Source organism: Ochlerotatus camptorhynchus, unplaced genomic scaffold (genome assembly GCF_037179485.1).
Source record: "Ochlerotatus camptorhynchus isolate MF236.1 unplaced genomic scaffold, CSIRO-AGI_Acam_v1.1 ptg000549l, whole genome shotgun sequence".
NCBI lineage: Eukaryota > Metazoa > Arthropoda > Insecta > Diptera > Culicidae > Ochlerotatus > Ochlerotatus camptorhynchus.
The window spans coordinates 211,133-231,737 of record NW_027041032.1 but is presented as its reverse complement, the minus strand read 5'-3'; the positions used below and the strand labels follow the sequence as shown (position 1 = coordinate 231,737).

The window sequence follows — 20,605 nt, the reverse complement described above, 5'->3', positions numbered from 1 at the left end:
GCTAGTCAAGTAGTGAGCCAATTTAAAATCGTTAGTTTCGTATTGATTGTTGGTTGTACTTAGCACGATAAATAGTGTGCCCATTTGGATGCAATAACTGCGTCCCGGCTTGGGCAAAGAAAGGCGGAGGCCCACCAGTCTCTTTCTCAAATCTAGTTCCATGAAAAGAACTTTAGGATCGTGACTGTACTTAAATAGAAGTACGTCGGGTTTTGATTTTTCCACGCGAATAACCTTGATGTTTGGCTTCTTTGTGTCCTTCTTTCGATTTGTTATCAGCTTCTGCAGTGCATCTGTCGAGTAGAAATCCTGGGATGTCATCTTTGTAACCAACAACTTGTTTTTGTTCTGCTTGCAAGAAGACACAACTTTGCAAAATTCGTCATAGCTGAACATGTTAGCAATCTTGCATAACTTGTTCTCTATCTGACTGAAATCTCGATCGTTTGGCAAGTAGCTATGACCACTAAAGCTGGGTTTAGACAGGGCAAGTCAAATGATCAATTCAGTTGAATTCAATTGGCTTGAACGCGAATTGAACGTGTAAACCTTGTCATTCAACTGACTTGATCAACTCACTTGAATTGAAAAAAAATTGAACCAGGCTCAACTTTTCAAGCCAATTGAATTCAACTGAGTTGATTATTTGACTTGCCTAGTCTAAACCCAGCTTAAAGCTGGGTTTAGATAGGGCAAGTCAATTGATCAAGTCAGTTGAATTCAACTGACTTGAACGCGAATTGAACGTGTAAACCAGGCCATTCAACTGACTTGATCAACTCACTTGAAATGAAAAAAGTTGAACCAGGCTCAACTTTTCAAGCCAATTGAATTCAACTGAGTTGATTTTTGATTTAGTCTAGACCTGGGTACTGCGGAGTCGACCAATTTTATTTTACAAGCCAATGGAAAACTGCTTGAAAATTTTCTCAAGTTTAAAACTGGTTTGCTCTTTCTCGGTTGATTCCCGCCAAAAGCTCTGAGCCAGGAGTTCTCGAGCCCCCATGACTCTATCAAAGTTTGTTTACATGCATGTTTCGCCAAAGTATTATTTACTGTAATTGAAAACTCAGCTGCCTCATAAAAACTATGCTGATTTTTATACTTTCATCACTGAGCATGTTGGTTTTTATATTTGAGCTTAAAATTAAGAATGTGTTATGAAAAAGTATAGATCATTTTTATGAGATTGCATGCTTGACGGTAGATAAGAACAGTAACTGCATTTGCTGATTGTGAATGTTTGGCTCCCGCTTGACAGTTCACACTGGCTCCCAAGTGACAAGCACCTTGAGTGAGTCCGCAGTACTCAGGTCTAAACTATAGATACTATAGATTCCATAGATAAGCGGAGGCAAAGTATAATGTAGCCAAACGAACTGTCAGTTAGTGTAGCCAAACGAGCATGCCGTCATCATGGTGTTGTTTGAGGGAGAAGTATTGTAATATTATGAGCACAAAACGCTTTCTACACTCCACATTCCGATTTATTTCGCGGACAACGGAAGAAGGAAAGATAAAGCAAACCATTCCTCGATTCATTGTTGCAAAGATTTGGGCACGAAACAAAACAAAACCGAGAACAAAACTGCGCAACGAAGAGCTCTATGATGGCATGAACTTATTTTTACAGATGCCTGTCAGATCATTTATTTTTCATGCCTGCCAAAACCTGATCTGAATCTGAAATTGGCGTAACATCTATTTTTTTAGAAGACTGAAAAGATCGATTTTTTCGATCTTTTCGTGGACAAAGAATCGATACGAAAAATTGGAAATCGGGATGAAAAAGATCGATCTTCCAAAGATCGATCCAAGATAGTGAAAATTACAGTCAATACTCTATGCCCGCACAGAAAAAAAGTTTTCATGTAGTTTATATTGTGAATGCACATAATATTTTTCCAATAACAAAACCAATTATATCTATCTGAATTTCACATAAAATTCATGTGATCACATGAGTTCTATATGATAGATCATTTAAATTTCATGTGATTTTGTGGTGCTATTCCTAATTATGATATCACATAAAATTTATGTGAAATTTTAATGAATATTTTCCATTGGATATGTGATTCATTCTTTGAGTGGAGGGTAGTCGAGAAATTTTCCAACCCCGTAAAATTCCTAGATCGAACTCAGCCACCTCCAGCATGGTCTTGCTTTGAAGCTGCGACTTTATCGACTGAGCTAAGGAAAGTCCCCACCGAACGTACGTCATTACTATCTATTAGCGTTTGATTTAGGATCTAGAATTAGTTAGAATCTACATCATTGCACGGAGAACTAGGGCACTCGGATGGTTTGACGCATTCTTCCTGAGCATTTCGGACGTAGCCATATTTGCAGACACATCCAATGACGCACTGTAAAGTGCAAATGCGAATTCCCTGGTCCAGATTATCGCAGGTGTCAGGGCACGCTGTCCCACACGTGGTGAACTCCTCATTCGGTTTGGAACAGTCTGCAGTGCAGGAAAATGGTGGTGAGGTGAGGGGATACTTTCATATGACGGAAATTAATAAGTATGTTACCTACCTTGACATGGAATACTGTCCACACAGCCACAGGCTAGAAAAAGAGTTGCTATCACAATCAGCTTCATTCTGGAACTATATCGGTGGGCGCTATCAACAGTCCTTTATATAGTCGATAAACTATGCTCATACGTTGTTATCGTACTTTGAAACACTTGAATGAGCATCGCAAGCGTAACTATTCAAATCGACGCATCAGATTTTGTAAACAATCACTTCAATCGACGATTTGTGGCAACTACTAGCTCACTCACAGAAAATAGCAGCACCAGCTAGTAGGGGAAAGATTCCTCTCCCTGATGATGGTGTTTGTTTGCGTGGTTGAGTTAGCAGTTAAGTGGTTGTTTACAAAAGCAGATACGTCGATTTGAATAGTTACGCTTGACCGTGCTAATTTTGTTTATACATTCCAGCGTTCCGGAGTTGTACCCAGTGGTGCCAGATATACACAGATAAAAATTCTGGATTTTAATTGTGATGTAAACATTCATTCACGTAGACTTGTATTTCATTTCACGCAACCGAGAAACTTGCAAACAATGTTGTTTACAAAGATGAGCTTTTGTATACAATATTTGTTACATTGCATGAAATGTGTCAGAACTTTACATGAAATATAATGTAAACGTATATGATATGTGACGCTACAATTATGTGCATCATATTGAACAGAAATTACACTACTTTTTCGAACTGTGTACAGACATGTCTGTATTTATACAGATTTTTGAAGTCTCGTATAGACCCAATACAGACTACAGACATTATACAGATATTTGAAACTTAAAACAGATTTTGTACAGATTTTTACCAATTGGTTCCTGAAAGTTAACATAAAATAAACAAAATTATTTTCGAATGTGTGCATCTTGCTATGATTATGTATAGCTTGTCGACTATTATAAATCAACGTGTATTATGTAACATGCAGTGATGGCACGAGTCCTGGAGTTTAACATTTTTTCCTTAACATTTGATACTTTTTGCGATAACCATTGTGACGACACACAAAAACAAACTGGCAAGCGGCAAAAATGTCATGACATTTCTAAACTGTTTTCTGCCAGCGACAGAACATTTTCGCACAAAGAAGCAGACAAGACCGGCGGCGCGCGCGACATAAATTTATGTCGTGTAGAATTTTGCTGATTTCTGGCTAATTACTGCATTTATTTGATGTTTATTGCATGGAATTAAAAGATAAGAATGAAGACTGACCACTCATAAGCATTGATGTTAAAATTATGCGTAAATAAGGGAGTTGGTAATTTACTGTCACACGCAAGCCTGCAGCTAAAATTTCATTACAATAAACTGTTTGGAAAAATCAGGCTGCGAGATTTTATTTATTCTCTATCTCCGCTGTTCGCTTGGAATGTAGTTTTAAACGGCCGCTCGTGTGCTGGCTGTTTTGTTTCGCTCTGGACGATGGTTTTTCAAAAAATGTACTGTTGCCACCTCTGGTAACATGTATGACTATTTTAAATCAACATGTACAATATGATAGGACTAAATAACATCATCTGTTCGGTAAGTTCTGATCGTTTCTTATTTATTATTATTTGAAATAATAGATTTTCCCTTTTTCTAGCCTTACCCACATGGCTATGTTCGACATTTTTTTCATTTGTTACTTTTTTAGGTTTTCACTTTATTCCGATGGTTCGGTACATGGACCTTGAATGGGATATGTATCTTTTTATATCTAGTGATTTTAAACAGCACAATGCGTTTTAAGTTTTGACTTTGTGTTTTTTTGTACTAGGAATATAAAATTAAAAAAAACCCACACACTCTTTAAATACAAAAATACTTATTTATTCAGTTTAGTGTGTGGCGAGCAATTTTATAGCCAAAATATATGTGGGAAATACGTAATCAGCAATGCGGCGATTTTTTTTTCTATTGTACAGATACCTAAATACAAACATATTTTTTGACAATCATACAGACTTTTGAAAAAATCATCTGGCATCCCTGGTTGTACCGCGCACTGCATTTTTATTTACAGTCAACTCTCCCCTACTCGCTTTTCAACATGTTATAAGTTTATGTACCACAAAAGATCAAATAATGGACGCAGTGGTTCAACTCCCCCCAACAAAAAAGCCTATCTTGATGATAATTTTCTTGTCGATAATTATTATAACATGTTATAACTCTACCAGTAGAACAATTCATTTTTACTAAAAAATATTCGGGATTCGACCGGTCAAACGAAATTATTAATTTTCGTGTTAAGTTAAGCTTCAGTAAAATCGATCATGATTTAGAGGTGCTTCTAGTAATTTTTGTGATTTTCTGGAAATTTCTGTCTTATAATATTTGTATCTCGAGACTGAAAGCGGATGTAATAAAGGCAAAGTTGTCTTTACCAGGGTTTTATGAATGTTGTTTTATAGTAGCTTTCTAGTACTTCATAAAACGTAAACTGTAAATGGGAATGAGGCCAGTTTTTGACTTGAATCTAAATCCACAAGAGAATCCAATAACAATTGCAATGGTGGTTCAGAGCGCCTTCCATTCATTTTGACTCAAACAATGTTTTAAGAAATTATGGAATAATAAGATATTATGAAAATATTTTGATTGTGTAAACAACAAAAAAAGATTGTAAAGTTTGTATTTGACACATAATACCTGCCAATTTTGCTACATGAGAGTCGCGATAAGCGATTTTGTAATTTATCTCACCCACTCTTCGCTCTTCACTCTTCGCGAAGAAGCGATCAGAAAAAACGCTCATTGTGACTCTTTCAAAGCTAAATTTGCAGGTTTGATGTGTCAAACACAAACTTAACAATCTTTTCTTATTACTTACACATACAATATATCATCATATTATCTTATTATTCCATAATTTCATAAAACATTTTTTTAGTCAAAATGAATGGAAGGCACCCTGGTTATATCAAGTGCCCAGTATCACAGTACACTCATCAGAACATGTTCCGGGTACACATGAAATCAATACGTAAGAAGGGTCAGATCTCACCATAAGTGGATTAATTCTGGGTTTCTTCTGCACAAAGCCCACAAAGATCACTCCAATAGCTGAGTAGCCCTCAGCGAGCACACTGAATATCCAGTTTTGACTTTGCCAGCCTTCAACAGCTTATTAGTCCAGTGGGCACCTAACACCTAACGTCTCAACTCGTCTTCTATCGTCATCTCGTCCGGTTTCACTGTCTCCTGGGATGGAGTCCTTAATTTCCGTCAACTCGCCTTAAGATTTTTCGACGAACTGTTTGTAGGTTCAGCTTTTGACCGAAGGGTCTGTCTTCAGCTTGAAGAGCATACAGTAACCCCTCCATATATGCGGTTGGTGGAACCGTTCACTAACCACTATTTCCCGACTGTCCTTAAACCAATTGAGTTGATTTCCTGCGTTTTTTTGGGCTCCTGTTCCTCTTCTGGCGTTTTTCCACCTATTTTTAAGCCAAGAATTCCTACAACCAGTTTCGCTTTCTCCAGACTGTTACTTTTAGTTTCTATGTGTAGGACCCCAAAACTGCTACTGATTTCAGATCCCTGACATGTTTTCAAACTTAACTTGATGGCACAAGAAGGCTCAAGATGTGTGTAAATGGAAAGAAAGATCGTTTACTTTTGAATTGCGAATATATTTGATACAAATGTTACAACGTTGTAATCTGTCAGTGGTCTACGCATGCCATCGGTCGCCAAAAATCAAAAACCATTTGTTGACTCCTGCTATATTGTTTAATTTTTTTCAGCGCATGGGGGGTCAACAGTCGTAGTACTGCAAGGCTCTTCAGTTGTGGTTGTAGTAGTGCATGGTTCCTGAGTGGTAGTCGTAGTAGTGCAAGGCTCTTGGGTGGTAGTAGTTGTAGTACACGGTTCTTGAGTCGTTGTAGTCGTAGTGCAAGGTTCCTGCGTAGTAGTCGTAGTAGTGCATGGCTCTTCTGTAGTAGTGGTAGTCGTACACGGTTCCGGAGTGGTAGTTGTAGCACATGGACAATTGGCAGGCAAGACACAGGTCCCATCAACGGTGTTGCGGACGTAACCATCGGTACAGAAGCAACCAGCTACGCAGACTGTATTACAAACTCCTGGGTGCTGGTTATCGCAGGTCGCGGGACAGCCTGTCCCGCATAGTTGGTATTCTTCGTATGGTTGAGTACAATCTAAAATGTCACCACATTAGCACTCATGCTTAAAAAATCTTAGTTTTACTTGAAATCAGGACTTACTATTACAAGGCGCACATTGTGGACGAGCCAATGCAAAGTTAATGCAAACCGCTACGATAATGGGAATAGCTGAAAACTTCATCTTCGCTTGGATTGATAACTTGAACTTAGCTGGAGGCTTGGATTGAACTGATGATTTGGCTTGGACTGGAATAGTTTTTATTCAAATCATAATCCAGGAACTGAACCCGGCATTTCTATTGCACGTGCGTTGCGATACCTTATGCGATGCACTCAACCGTATTCCAAGAGCCCAAAATGATAAGCTGGTGGCGTGAAGCTATTTGGCGATAAACCCATGAGGTCGTCCATTGTATGCTTGCGCTCTTCCAACACGTTTGTTTAAACAGTTTTGCTCAATTGTTGAGGCATCGAACTACTCAGTCGACTTTCTCGTACTTGGTGAACAGAGAGTGCATGGAGTTGAGACTACGAAACTGCAGACATGGTTTCATGACACCTCAATGATTTGATACAAATATGTCATTCAAACAATGCAAACCACGTACAAGTCTTTCGATGGTTAGCCTAATCGCATGTGAACCTCGGAGATATGGAGACATCAAAAAATACTCTCAATCTAAGGCCTGGTTGATCATTGCTGTACCTACATAGAAATCGTCTCCATCTCACTCGATTCATGGAAGCTCTGAGGGTCACCTTCAACCTAGTCGATCCATCTGTGCACCTCTTCGTCTTGTTCCAGTCGGGTTGTTTCCGTGAACCAGTTTCATCGGGTTATCGTCCGATATTTGTTCGACGTGCCCAGCAGGAAATGCTTTTATTTTAGAAATGTGTCGAGTCTTGGAATGTCCTACAAAGTTGGACTAAGATCATGACCGGAAATCGATGATTGATGCCATTTTGGAATCCAAGATGGTGACTTCCGATTTGTGCAAAGCTGTTAAATACAAACAAAATGGGTATTTTCGGAACGAGGACGACGAGGCCGGATATCAATGTTTGAAGCCACCCTGGAATTCTAAATGGCGTCTTCCGGTATTTGAAAAACTGCCAAATACTCTACAATAAGGGTATGTTTGGAACGGGGACGACGAGCTAAGGCTTATTAATTGCTAGCCAGATGGGCTAGGGATTCCCCTAACCTCTGGTCTAGCCACGGAGATTTTCTGGGGTGGGCTACACTCGCCTCTTTTGTTGGCTAGCTCGACCTCGAAACCCTAGAGCTTCAAGATCGGTTCCTGGCTTGTCAAAAGCACAAAACACCTATTAATAACTTTTCACACCCCTAGTTTATTGTCTCACTCACTCGTTATGTCTGTAGTGTGGGTGTGTAGATTCCCGAGTAAAGTCTGAGATCAAATTGAAATCTAAATTTGATGTTGTGATTTCGCTGATAATGATTGCTCAGGTTGCTGTCGTTTTGGTCGTTTTAACGGTTAAAATATCAAAATTGAGAGCAAAAAAAATCTATTTCTGCTATCAGTGAGAGCAAACTGAAAACTAAATTTGATATCAATTTTTCCTGTTGATAACATACCAAGTATTCAATTTGATGTTATTCTAAGGCAATGAAAACAAACCCGCAACAACATATTTTTGAAGAGCAAATGTACAGCAAAATGAAAACAAAATTTGTCAATTGCATAAACTGAAATCAAATTAGGATTTCAGTTTGATATTGATTGTCACCGTGTGGCACGACGGATGTTGCGCTAGGGCTCGATGGGGTGATCGACGGTGGTCTCTCAGTGGTCGTCGGTGTATTACCGGTGGACGCTTGCTACACGGGTTCTGGCTTGTTAACGGACGCCCTCGTGGTTTAGCCCGTAATTAATGGGTCCTGACTGGAATATGAGAGGTGGTCTAAGGGCTGGGAATTTCGCTACTGGGTTTTAATTGGGTCCCTCCTGACTCTGTATTTGTGCAGTACTTGTCGGTATTTGTTGGCGACTCTGTATACTTCACTTCTTTTTAAACTTATATAGCAAACTTGGCAGATCGATCTATCTCGCGCAATGGCTGAAGTGAAAGAGAACCTTTAGTTCAGCTTGACCCAGTAGCTTCCCCCATGACCTAAGCCCATTTCCACCTCCCTCACACTTTTCCACCACAACCATGGTGGAACAATGAACTGCAACGGCTGCGAAATCGTCTACGCAGGGCAAGGAAGCGTTACTTCCGGTCTAGGAATGAACAGCATAAGGCTGAGCTGCTTGACTTAGAGAGCGAATATAACTCTTTGCATGCACAATGCTTTCGCTGCTACATTCATCGTACTGAAGCAAGTTTGAAACAGGACCCCCAACAATTCTGGCAATATGTGAAGACCCGTAAGCGATCCAACGGAATGCCTCGACATCTTCGTTACCAAGGTGAGGCAGCTGTTCTCGGCGTTCTTTCGAAGTGTGCAAAGTAATAACCGACCACCTTTGACTGAAACGTACTTGAGCAATTTGCCGCACTACGACTTGAACGTGACCGTCTACAACTTCTCTCGACAAGATGTTTTTGCTAAGCTGGTTTCTATCGACACTTCGAAAGGAGCAGGTCCAGATCGTCTGTTTCCACTGGCAGTGGAAAAACTCAAACGCATGGGATTCCCTCAGTGGCTTAGATCACCGTGGCTTAGATCACCGAAGTACATGTTCGCTGATGACCTGAAATTCTTCCGCCTGATAACCTCCATGGTCGATTGTTGCGCTCTTCAGATGGATATCGACTCGCTTCTTGAATGGTGCTCATTAAACGGAATGGAAGTGAATATTCGTAAATGTAACATCATCTCGTTCAACCGATCTAGGACAACTGCCATTTTCGATTATAAGATGAACGCTTCAAGTGTCAACCGTGTGTCATCAATCAAGGATCTTGGATTAATACTGAACAGTAAGCTGAAATTCACCGAGCACATTGCAACAACCACCGCCAAAGCATATGCGATACTAGGGTTCATCAAGCGCAACACCCAGCAATTTGAGGATGTATACTGTCTAAAAACATTGTATTGTTCGCTAGTGCGTAGCATACTGGAATATGGTGTTCTAGTATGGGCACCGTATCACGTCACGCTTTGCTTTCGCATTGAAAAGATTCAACGTAACTTTGTCCGCTACGCTCTACGACTGTTACCATGGAACGATCCGGTTGTTCTTCCGCCGTAAGAGGATCGCTGTGCTTTAATTCGTCTTTCAACATTGGCTGATAGAAGGATTCTTCTGCAACGGCTGTTCATATTCGACATTCTGGACAACAATGTAGATTGTGCTGAACTTCTAGGGAAAATCCAGTTCAATGGACCGGCTAGGCAGACGCGACAAAATGACCTTCTCCGTATTCCTCAGCATCGTACAGTCTACGGTCAAAACAATCCACTGGATGTTTGCTGCCGTCGTTTCAACGAATCGCGTGAAGATTATGATTTTAATATTTCGAAAACCATGTTTAAAAATAGGATTAGTTCTTTAACTAGACATTAATAATTCTGTCTGTGCGTTTTTATTATACGAAGACAAGTAAATAAATAATATCCTTCTCCTGTTTCCAACGCCCACCTTCATCCTTACTCCTTCCCGTTATGTGTTGTTGGTGTGACTGGGTTACAATATTTAATTGGACCGTTGGTTTGGATATCAATGTTTGATGCAATTTTTAAATACCCAACAACATGATTATTTTCGGAACGGGGAGGACGTATAGAGGCCAGAAATCAATTTTTTTTTTTTTAAATGCGTTTATTTTTCCAGGCTCATTTGCCGTAGCTTTGCGGAGCCGATATTCATTGTTTGGATGACAAAATTTCTTAAAACTAACGTTAGTAAAGCGGGGGCCGATTACTCGCGGCTATCTCGAGGTTAGGGGTAACAAATTGTAACAAATGGATGGCAGGGTAGGGATTGAGAACACAGGGTTTGGAGAGCAATGTGCTTTTTATCTCGAACTAAGCGACCAACTGACGAAAAAGACAAACATGGGGGTACACCGATGGGCAGCTAACAACTTGGGGGAACACAAGATGACACTAACTACTAAATCCTCAGATCGATCCGTTTTAAAAACACATAAATTAAATTAAAATATTCGAGATCTCGGCTCGCCAAGATGTCTCTAACGGGCCGCATAGGTTGTTTTCCTCGGGCCCTGAGGGATGCGGATAACTCGGATCTAGCAACACAATGTAGGGTGCATGACCAAAGCACGTGGTCGATATCGTGATAGCCACTACCACAAGCGCACAAATTGCTGCCTGCGAGCCCGATTCGGAAGAAATGCGAGTCTAACGAGTAGTGATTGGACATGAGCCTTGATATGACACGTATAAAGTCACGGCTCATGTCCAATCCTTTGAACCATGGCTTGTTCGACACCTGTGGGAGAATAGAATGTAACCATCTTCCCAGATCACTCTCATTCCATTTTTGTTGCCAGTTGGTGAGGACGTGCTGACGGGTAATTGAGAAAAATTCCGCAAAGGCGATTTGTCGATCAAAAATATCGCCTTCCATAGCGCCCACCTTAGCTAGCGAGTCCGCTTTCTCATTACCCGGAATTGAGCAATGAGATGGGACCCAAGCTAAGGTGATAGTATAGGAGCAGTTAGATAAAGTACTCAATTTTGCTCGGATTTCGGTCAGGAAATACGAGGAGTGCTTCATCGGCCTCATTGATCGAATAGCCTCCAACGAGCTAAGGCTATCAGTAAAAATAAAATAGTGATCAGATGGTAGTGAGGCAATTTGCTCTACTGCGTAAAATATGGCTGCTAGTTCCGCAACGTATACGGAACAGGGTTTTTGCAGTTGATATGAGGCGCTATGAAATTCGTTGAATACTCCAAATCCAGTGGAAGCGTTTATAGTTGACCCATCTGTGAAAAAACTCTTATTGTTACTAACATGGTGGTACTTGTTTGCAAAAATTAAGGGAACAACCATCGATCGATGGTGATCTGGTATTCCACGGATTTCTTGCAACATGGTCAGATCAAAATTTACAGAGGAACTATAAAAGTCTTGGAGGCAAACACGAGAGGAATTGAATGAAGAAGGGCCAATCTCCAGCGTCATGTACTCGTAATAGAGACTCATGAATCTTGTTTGAGGATTTCTGTCGAGCAGCTTCTCAAAGTTTTCTATTACTAATGGGTTCATTACTTCACAACGGATAAGAAACCGGAAGGACAGTTCCGCGAAACGATCTGTCAGTGGGAGAACACCCGCGAGTACTTCGAGGCTCATCGTATGCGTCGAGTGCATACAGCCAAGCGCGATTCGGAGGCAACGGTATTGAACCCGTTGCAGCTTCAGGATATGTGTTTTCGCCGCGGATTGAAAGCAGAAGCTTCCGTACTCTAGAACCGACAAGATGGTTGTTCGGTACAACCTGATCAGATCTTCCGGGTGTGCTCCCCACCAAGTTCCAGTGATTGTACGAAGAAAATTGATTCTTTGTTGGCATTTTTGTTTCACATACGCAATATGTTTTCCCCATGTGCTTTTGGAATCGAACCAGACACCTAAATACTTGAAAGATATACTTTGAGTGATTGTTCTACCCTTTAGTTGAAGCTGTAACTGTGCAGGATGATGCTTCCTAGAAAAAACAACCAACTCAGTTTTCTCCGGAGAGAATTCGATACCCAGCTTCATTGCCCAAGTAGACAAATTGTCTAAGGTATCTTGCAATGGTCCTTGCAGGTCCGGTGCACTTGGCCCTATAACGGACACAACCCCGTCATCTGCAAGCTGCCTAAGCGAGCAATTTTCATCAAGACAACCATCAATGTCTTTTACATAAAAATTATAAAGAAGGGGGCTTAAACATGAGCCCTGGGGGAGACCCATGTAACTAATTCGTGAAGTTGTCGAGTTTCCATGAGAGAAGCTCATATATTTCTCAGACAACAAGTTGCTCAAATAGTTGTTCATAATTGGTGAAAGCCCACTATCGTGGAGTTTATCCGAAAGGACATCGATACAAACAGAATCAAAAGCCCCCTTAATGTCCAAGAAAACTGAACCCATTTGCTGTTTTTGCGCATAGGCCAGTTGAATTTCAGTTGAAAGCAACGCAAGACAGTCGCTCGTTCCTTTGCCTCTCCGAAATCCAAATTGCGTATCTGAAAGTAAACCATTCGACTCGACCCATTTGTCTAGACGAAAAAGAATCATTTTCTCCAACAATTTCCGTATACAGGACAGCATCGCGATGGGACGGTACGAGTTATAATCCGACGCGGGTTTACCGGGTTTTCGAATGGCGATAACTCTTACTTGCCTCCAGTCATCCGGAACAATGTTGTGCTCCAGAAATTGATTGAATAAGTTCAACAAGCGTCTCTTCGCGACATCTGGGAGATTTTTAAGCAAGTTGAACTTGATTCTATCCATTCCTGGAGCTGAATTGTTACATGAAAGGAGAGCAAGAGAGAATTCCACCATCGAAAACGGGGAATCTATTTCGTTATTACCCGACGGACGATCACGAACGTTGGTTTGAACCGACACCGAATCCGTTCAAACTTTCCGCGCGAAGCTGAATATCCAACTGTCCGAGTACTCCTTGTCTTCGTTAATCGGTGATGACGCGTTTCGCATTCTCCTGCCGACATTCCAGAGTGTTCTCATGGAAGTCTCTCGCGACAAACCATCGACGAACCGACGCCAGTAACCGCGTTTTTTTGCTTTAATTAAGTCCTTAAAAGTTTTCTCGAGGTCGGTGTACCGCTCGAAATCCCCGACCTTGCCGTGTTTGCGGAACCGTTTAAACGCGGCGGACTTCTCGCTGTTCGCGTCGGTGCAATCCTTATCCCACCACGGGGTGGGAGGTCGCTTGCGGACGGAAATACCCGGAACACGTTTCGTCTGTGCTCGCAGCGCAGAATCGATGATAAGACGCGCGAGAAAGGAGTACTCGTCCAGCGGAGGAAGTACGTCAACCGATTGGCTGGCATCAAGAACCGCGGTCGCGAATTTTCGCCAGTCAATGTTTTTTGTAAGATCGTACGCGATGTCGACCGAACGAGTAGAAGATGAACCATTGGTAATAGAAATTTTGATTGGCAAATGGTCACTACCGTAGGGATCTTGAATTACTTTCCACGAGCAATCCAACGATAGTGAACTCGAACAAAGTGAGAGGTCTAATCTGCTTATTTTTGCTGGAGGTTTGGCTACTCGTGTTGCTTCCCCGGTGTTCAGAATTGTCATTTTGAAGAAGTCGCACATGTCGTATATCAAGGTTGAGCGGTTGTCGTCGTACAGTTCCCCCCAGCCTGTACCGTGAGAGTTAAAATCTCCCAAGATCAACCGTGGCTCCGGCATAGCCGTGCAGATATCCGAGAAACTTTGACGAGAAATCGCAGTTCGCGGTGGAAGATATACTGAGGCAATACTGAGGCATTTACCTCGAATATTAACCTGACATGCAACAACTTCAATGCCTGTCACCGAAGGCAGATCGATTCTGTAGAAGGAATGGAGCTTGTTGATCCCCAGAAGCACCCCTCCATACGAATCTGCGCGGTCAAGGCGAATAATGTTGAAATCGTGGAAAGCAAGATCGTTGTCTGAAGAGAGCCATGTTTCACAAAGGGCAAATGCATCAGAAAGTGAGTTGTTAACTAAAAATTTAAATGTGTCAAGTTTTGGCATAAGACTTCTACAGTTCCACTGAAGAACAGAGATCATATCCCCGACCTCATTCGGAGAATTATCCATCGAAAGATATGATCGATGCAAGGAAGGACCACCTAGAAGCTAGTTGCTTCAAAAGAGTTTTCACCATTGGCAGCACTAAATTAATAATGCTCCTCGTTGAGTCAGAGACATTGAATATACTGAAGAAGCTATCCACAATACCAGAAAACGTGAACATGGGGGCATGTTCTTGCTGATTATTCAGCTGCTTTTCTGGCCGAAAAACTGGGACATCTGGGGTTTTAGATGATCCTGGAAGTGACGGAAAGTTCTTGTCATAATTACAAGGTTTAAAACCCGGTGGAATGGGTTTCGGTGTATTTCCGTTACCTCTTGAATTTTCCAAGGTGGAAGGGTGGTCCGTACGAGTGGCCTTACGAGGCTTTTCGGTGGTGTGTTGTTTTGCTCGTTTTCTCGTATTGCCTTTAAAGACAAACGGACTACCCTCACCGCCCTCTGAGTCAGAGTCTAGATCATCAACTGGCAAAATGGAGAACGTGTTACTGTTTTTTGGTGTGGTCTGAGAAGATGAAGCGGTATTCTTCAAGAGTTCTGCTAGTGTTCTCTTGGAGCGAGCTTGCAGAGACCGCTTAAGTTTTTCTCCCTGCTGTTTATACCTCGGGCAGTTAGTCAGGGTATGCAGGCTCTCCTTGCAGTACACGCATTTTGGTGGAGCACCGCAAGGGCCCTCTTGATGTTGCTCGCCACACTGATCGCAGCGTGGTTTGTTCGAGCAGTAGTCCGATGTATGACCAAGTTGTTTACATTTCGAGCAGTTCATTACCCGAGGTACAAACAGGCGTACAGGCAGCCGAACCTTGCCAATAGCGACGTAGTGAGGTAACGCTGAACCCGAAAACGTCACACGAAACGAGTTTGACAAGGAATAAGTTTTTTTGGAGCCTACTACGGATACTGACTGCATTTGAAGGCAGTCCAATATCTTCACCTTCGGCAGAGCACGGTTTTTAAAGATTCCGAAGGAATCGGGACCCAAGAAATCATCACTAGTCAAACTCGCTTCGGTGACCACTCCTTCAATTTCTACCTCACTACTGGGTATGTAGACTCGGTATTCCAATGAAAAAAGCTCGCACGCAACAATTTGGTTAGCCTGCTTCCGGTCATCAACGGTAACGCGCAGTTTTATTGGTGTTACCTTGAAAATATCGGTAACGGCCGAAAAATGTGTTGTTAGATCCTTAGAGATCCTCGGAATGTTCAAAGGTTTTTGTTTGGGCCGGAAAAAAACAACCCATGGGCCTTTCGAGGCTTCTGGGTAAGCCTTTAGGCGGGGGAGCGCAGAGGTTTTTGGGGGCAATGGTGTGGGGGGTGCAGGTGGACGAGGAGGAGATGGTGGGGGAGAGGGTTGTGGGCGATCCCTTTTCTTGGGATATGCTCCAGTATTTTTGCTGGAGAGCGAGTCAACTGGAACGTCAAGGGTTTCCATTTCCACAACTTCCTCGAGACTTTCGTGTGAGGTGGAATTAAGAGTTTCGTCGTCTGAGATGGAAAGCGACCATCCCCCGCCTTTATCATTTTCATCCATTGCGGTTAAATATCGCCGCAATGGTGTTTTTTGTAAAAAATTTACAAATAATTGCAGTAATTTCAAATAATATCAAAAAAAAAAAATATATATATATATAGTTTCACTCTACTAACGAGTAATACATGCAAAGAAAAAAAAAATCAAAAAAAAAAAAAATAAAAAAAAAAATAAAAAAAAAATAATGATTATATACTAGGGTAAATGTTGGCTTCGGCACCCATTGACTGTTTTCGGCAACCTAAATTTAAACGTTAATTTCACTATGTTTTCCCATCAACGCACTTCCCTGAATGTGTCCAAACGATTGTTTAGCCTTTCAGCTTCAATCTGATTATATTTGAACGATCGAGCAATCCAGTAATGCTACATTTTTCTTTAAATAAAGCATACGCACTACAAAATGGGGTTGATTTCGAGTTGCCGATAATAGAACAGCTGGTTAACACGCAGTTCTAATGGGAAGGTTGCCGAAGAAAAAGAGGCTGCCGACAATAGTCACACTCACCTGAGAAGTTTGGAGCGTTGTAAAAACGCTTTCAAAACGTTTTGAAAAATTCTGTCGATTGGAATGGATAGAGAAGCAAGCAGCAGATGAATGTAAACAAACAGACACATCATATATGTGCGTGACGCTGAGAAAATGCTAGTAGAAGTGCAGACGCTGCTTAGATTGACGAGAATACGTAAATTCCCCTATTTACAGAGTTTTGGATCACCCTAAGTAATACAAAAATAATAATAAAAAAAAAAATCAAGAAAAAAAAATCAAGCGAAAAAAAAATTGAATTTTTGGATCACCCTAATTAAACACCAATCTAATATTAGACCAGGGAAACAAGGAAGATGCTATACTGGCGAGAACAATACAAACGACACGATTTATACCTAACGCACTGAGGCGGCAGCAGACTGGAGAGATATAATTGTTTGATCCAACGGCTGCAGAGTCAATAACCTCGATGCTGGTGTGCCTCGGTCGACTCGGTAGGCAATATGACGCTCTTTCGTTGTTGCTATCGATGGGGTGATGTACCGATAGTGGTGATGATTTTGCTGATGATGTTGCGATGATGCTGGGTTAAAGCTGGACCGTAATGAAAGCACTCGGCATATCATTAACGGCTTCCTCACTCGCGCACTAGTCGTCTAAACACTATGCCAATTAACTTTGGCGAGAAAAAACCCTCGCGTGGGGAAAAACTCAAAACTAAATGATAGTGTCGTACAACGAGACCGATGCGACTTGATCGGCTCAGCGTGCGAGACGGAATGCCAGAAATCAATGTTTAAAACCATTCTGGAATTCAAACTGTCAACTTCCGGTTTAAGCCAAACTATCAAATACCGTACAATATGGCTATTTTAGGAACAAGGACGATGTGTATAGGCCGCAAATATGTGTTTGATGATATTTTGGAATCCAATCTGACGGCTTCTAAAATCTATGATGACTACTTGAATAACTGGCAAATATCCAACATTATAGGTATTTTAGGAACAAGGACAATGAGTAGAGGTCGGCTATCGATGTTTGACGCCATTCTGGAATCCAAGTCGGCAGCTCCCGGTTTGTGAAAAACTGCCAAATACTCTACAATATTTTCGAAACGGAAACGACGAGTTAAGATCGGAAATCGATGTTTGATGCCATTTGCATATCCAAGGCTGGTGACTGAGATGGAATGGGTAGTTCAGGAACGGAGACGACATGTAGGAAATCGGATTTTTTTTAAGGACATGCTATTTTCAAACGTCAAACGTGCCAAATTGAGCAGCAGAATATGTTAGCGACTTAAAAACAGTTGGAATTTTGCAAAGAATCGATTGCTTAGTGGAACCGTACTCTCCAATATTTTTCAGTCTAGAACACTCTTCGATCCACAGTAAAATGAGCCATTGCTGAGATATGGGGTTTTAAAACAATGTAGCCAGAAATTCGATTGCACCTGCTGTGATCACTTCGCGTAGAATGACCCGTATATAAATATATTATTCAAGAATATATACTGCTAAAAGAAGGAAAAATAATATTTTATAATATTGTATATTTTGTTCATGGTGCCAAGAATTTGAGAAAGCAGCGAGTACTTCAGTGAAGTACGCAAATGTCCAAAAGAAATTAAGAGAATTTCTATGAAATTCTTGACATTTCTTGGAAGTTCTGAAATGTTACGTTAATCTAACACCAACACAGCAAGTTCTTGAAAGCATCCTGGAAAATGATCTGGTCTTAGAGTTACCTCTATGGTACAATCATTCCGACCACCCAGCATGAAGAAATCAGGGCAATTGCTTGCATAGCAACACTCCGTTATCAAAATCGATACACCGGTGGCGGCACATTTCCTCCCAGACAAAAAAAAGCTGACATGGATATCGTGACCGGACTGAGGTTTCCGGCCACGGCTACACGAACTAGCGATGCAGCTCCCACGGCTGCTTCTAATGGTACTGCAGCTTTGGTTCCTGCTGCTGGTCCGTCTCCTACAACATTCTTTTGACAAATTTTAGAGGAGACGAACCAGCAGCAGCAACCAAAGCAGCAGTAGCATTGGAAGCAGCCGCAGCCGTGGGAGCTACATCGCTAATTCATGTAGCCGTGGCTCTAGAAATACACTATTTAGGCTATGCCTTGACGGACGTCGGACTGTGCCTTAAATTTAACTTTGATATTGTTTCAATGCTTTCTCCCTTCAATAAGTGGATGTTATCAAGATCGATCTTTCGCCGTGTAGTCTCGAATCAAATTGGAAAGGACATTATATGGGAGTGTGTATGTGTGGCCTTGGATGGTGCTGACAATGACAATGATGATCGCTGATGGGGTGTTTACATCTGTGCGCATTTACTCGCGCAAGTGTACTCGCCAACTAGCACGAATTTCAGTTGCTCCTGAAATTTCATGCTGGTAGACGCTGATGCCCTGTTTACATTATGCTAGTGAGCTTTTTTGCTAGCAGCTAGCTCATTAGCGCTAGTGAAATAGCATAAGTGTAAACAACACATGATGGTGGGGTGAGAGCTGACGAACGAGTTACGTCGTTGCTTTTGCTTTCCTTCTAAGGACATGGACTCCATCTTACATTGGTTCATCGTGTTCGGATTTGAGACAGCCACCCGTCACCGAAATGGGTGTCACACCACCGGATGCTGCTGCCACGACGGAGGCTGTCGCGACCACTGCCGACATTGGGTTGCCAGAGACTGGTGCCATGCCCATGCACATGTTTTCGATGTTCTCGTTGCTCCACGAACCGTTCATCGTCTTGGACGAGGAGAAAAAACAGCTTCATAAAGAACGGGAAATGTATGCCTTGTGATCGATCACGCTGTGGTTGCACTTCATGATGGCTTACACCGCCAGGGCTACGCTCCGGAACTCGTCCAATCCGAAGGAGCAACGTTCTGATTTCAGCGGGAACATTCGCACTTGCGACGGGTGGCAGTCCTTGGTGGTGAATGCAGTCAAGAGCAGATACTCGGATATAACGGGTGGGGTACTGAAGAAGTGGAGAATCTTGCTCGGTTGCAGAATGCGATTTTTGCTGGCCTGGGTCAACGAAAGGAAGCGATTGTTCTTGGAGGCGCTGTAGTCCTTGAAACTGATCGAATTGTCCGGCAGAGTGTAGGGGGGTTGGTGGACTCTGACAAGTAGTTCTGCTTGGAAAATGCAATATGAATTATGCTACCATCATTTCCGATTGGAATGTTGTTCAAGTGCTGGACTTTTGTCTTTTGTCTCTCTTTATTAGTTTTTGTTTGTCTTGTCCCCCCGTCTCGATGAGTCTCATCGTCGCCCACTGGTCACCCACCATAGCCGGTCGAACTCCGGACGAAGCTAGAACAGCACTACCGTTCATACTGGCGACAACGCTCTGATGAGACAACGAAACCCTACCCCAAGCTCCTCCCCTGATCCTATCCTTCGAAAATGTACCCTTTTAACCTCGAGTAAGCCGCGAGTAATCGGCCCAACTCCTACTAGACATAGAATTAAGTGAATTTTGTTACACACAGTGAACAATGAATTATCGGCTCCGTAAAGCTAACGCGATTGAGCCTTCCAAATAAACGAACTAGATAAAAAAAAAAGTGCTGGATGCTGCGTTCGACTGGTTCGACTGCGATGGCGTCTCCCATCTGGACCATGGCGGTACCCTCTTGCTCTTCAGGAACTTTATCCTGACAACATTTCCGTACAGGCAAAACAGATTAAACAGCTTATCGGTGTTGGCTGTGTTGTTATCGAGTGCATAGACCATCATCACTGCACCCTGTTGCTGTGCCGGTTGAATGAAGTTGCCTGGTCCATTTCGGGTCAGCAGTGCGTCCTTCATCAGTCCGATGTGTGTTCCGGCCGGTGTTGGTTTGCAGTTTTCCGACAGATGAAACTCGGGCGGTGGAAAATTCGGTGCAAATCCGTTTCCTCCGCCGGCTCCCAGAAGGGCTGGTTTAGGACCATAGTTGACTAAAGATTGACGGTCGTTGTACGGGGTCGGCTTTCCGCCGAAGATGGTAGGATCATGTAGCAACGGGGCTCGTCCGTTGCAGACATCCTTGGAGACGGCTGCTGCCAATGTGTAGTCCCAACTGGAGTCGGTGTCGTTTTTGTAAACATTGAAAACAAAACAAAAACAAGAG

At 42.2% G+C, this 20,605-nt stretch overlaps 1 protein-coding gene and 1 pseudogene across 1 annotated transcript in view; both read right to left on the bottom strand.

Annotated features, from left to right (window-relative positions):
• Nucleotides 1–6,263: 6,263 nt before the first annotated feature.
• Nucleotides 6,264–20,605, bottom strand: part of LOC135713235 (zonadhesin-like) — a 110,755-nt gene continuing 96,413 nt past the window's right edge. Inside the window, exons 5-6 of the mRNA XM_065236339.1 lie at nt 6,755–6,901; nt 6,264–6,688 (exon numbers count right to left, since the gene is read on the bottom strand). Coding sequence (XP_065092411.1) covers nt 6,264–6,688; nt 6,755–6,901 — 572 coding nt within the window. The remainder of the gene's footprint in view (nt 6,689–6,754; nt 6,902–20,605) is intronic.
• LOC135713239 (heterogeneous nuclear ribonucleoprotein L-like) lies at nt 18,748–20,569 on the bottom strand (annotated as a pseudogene).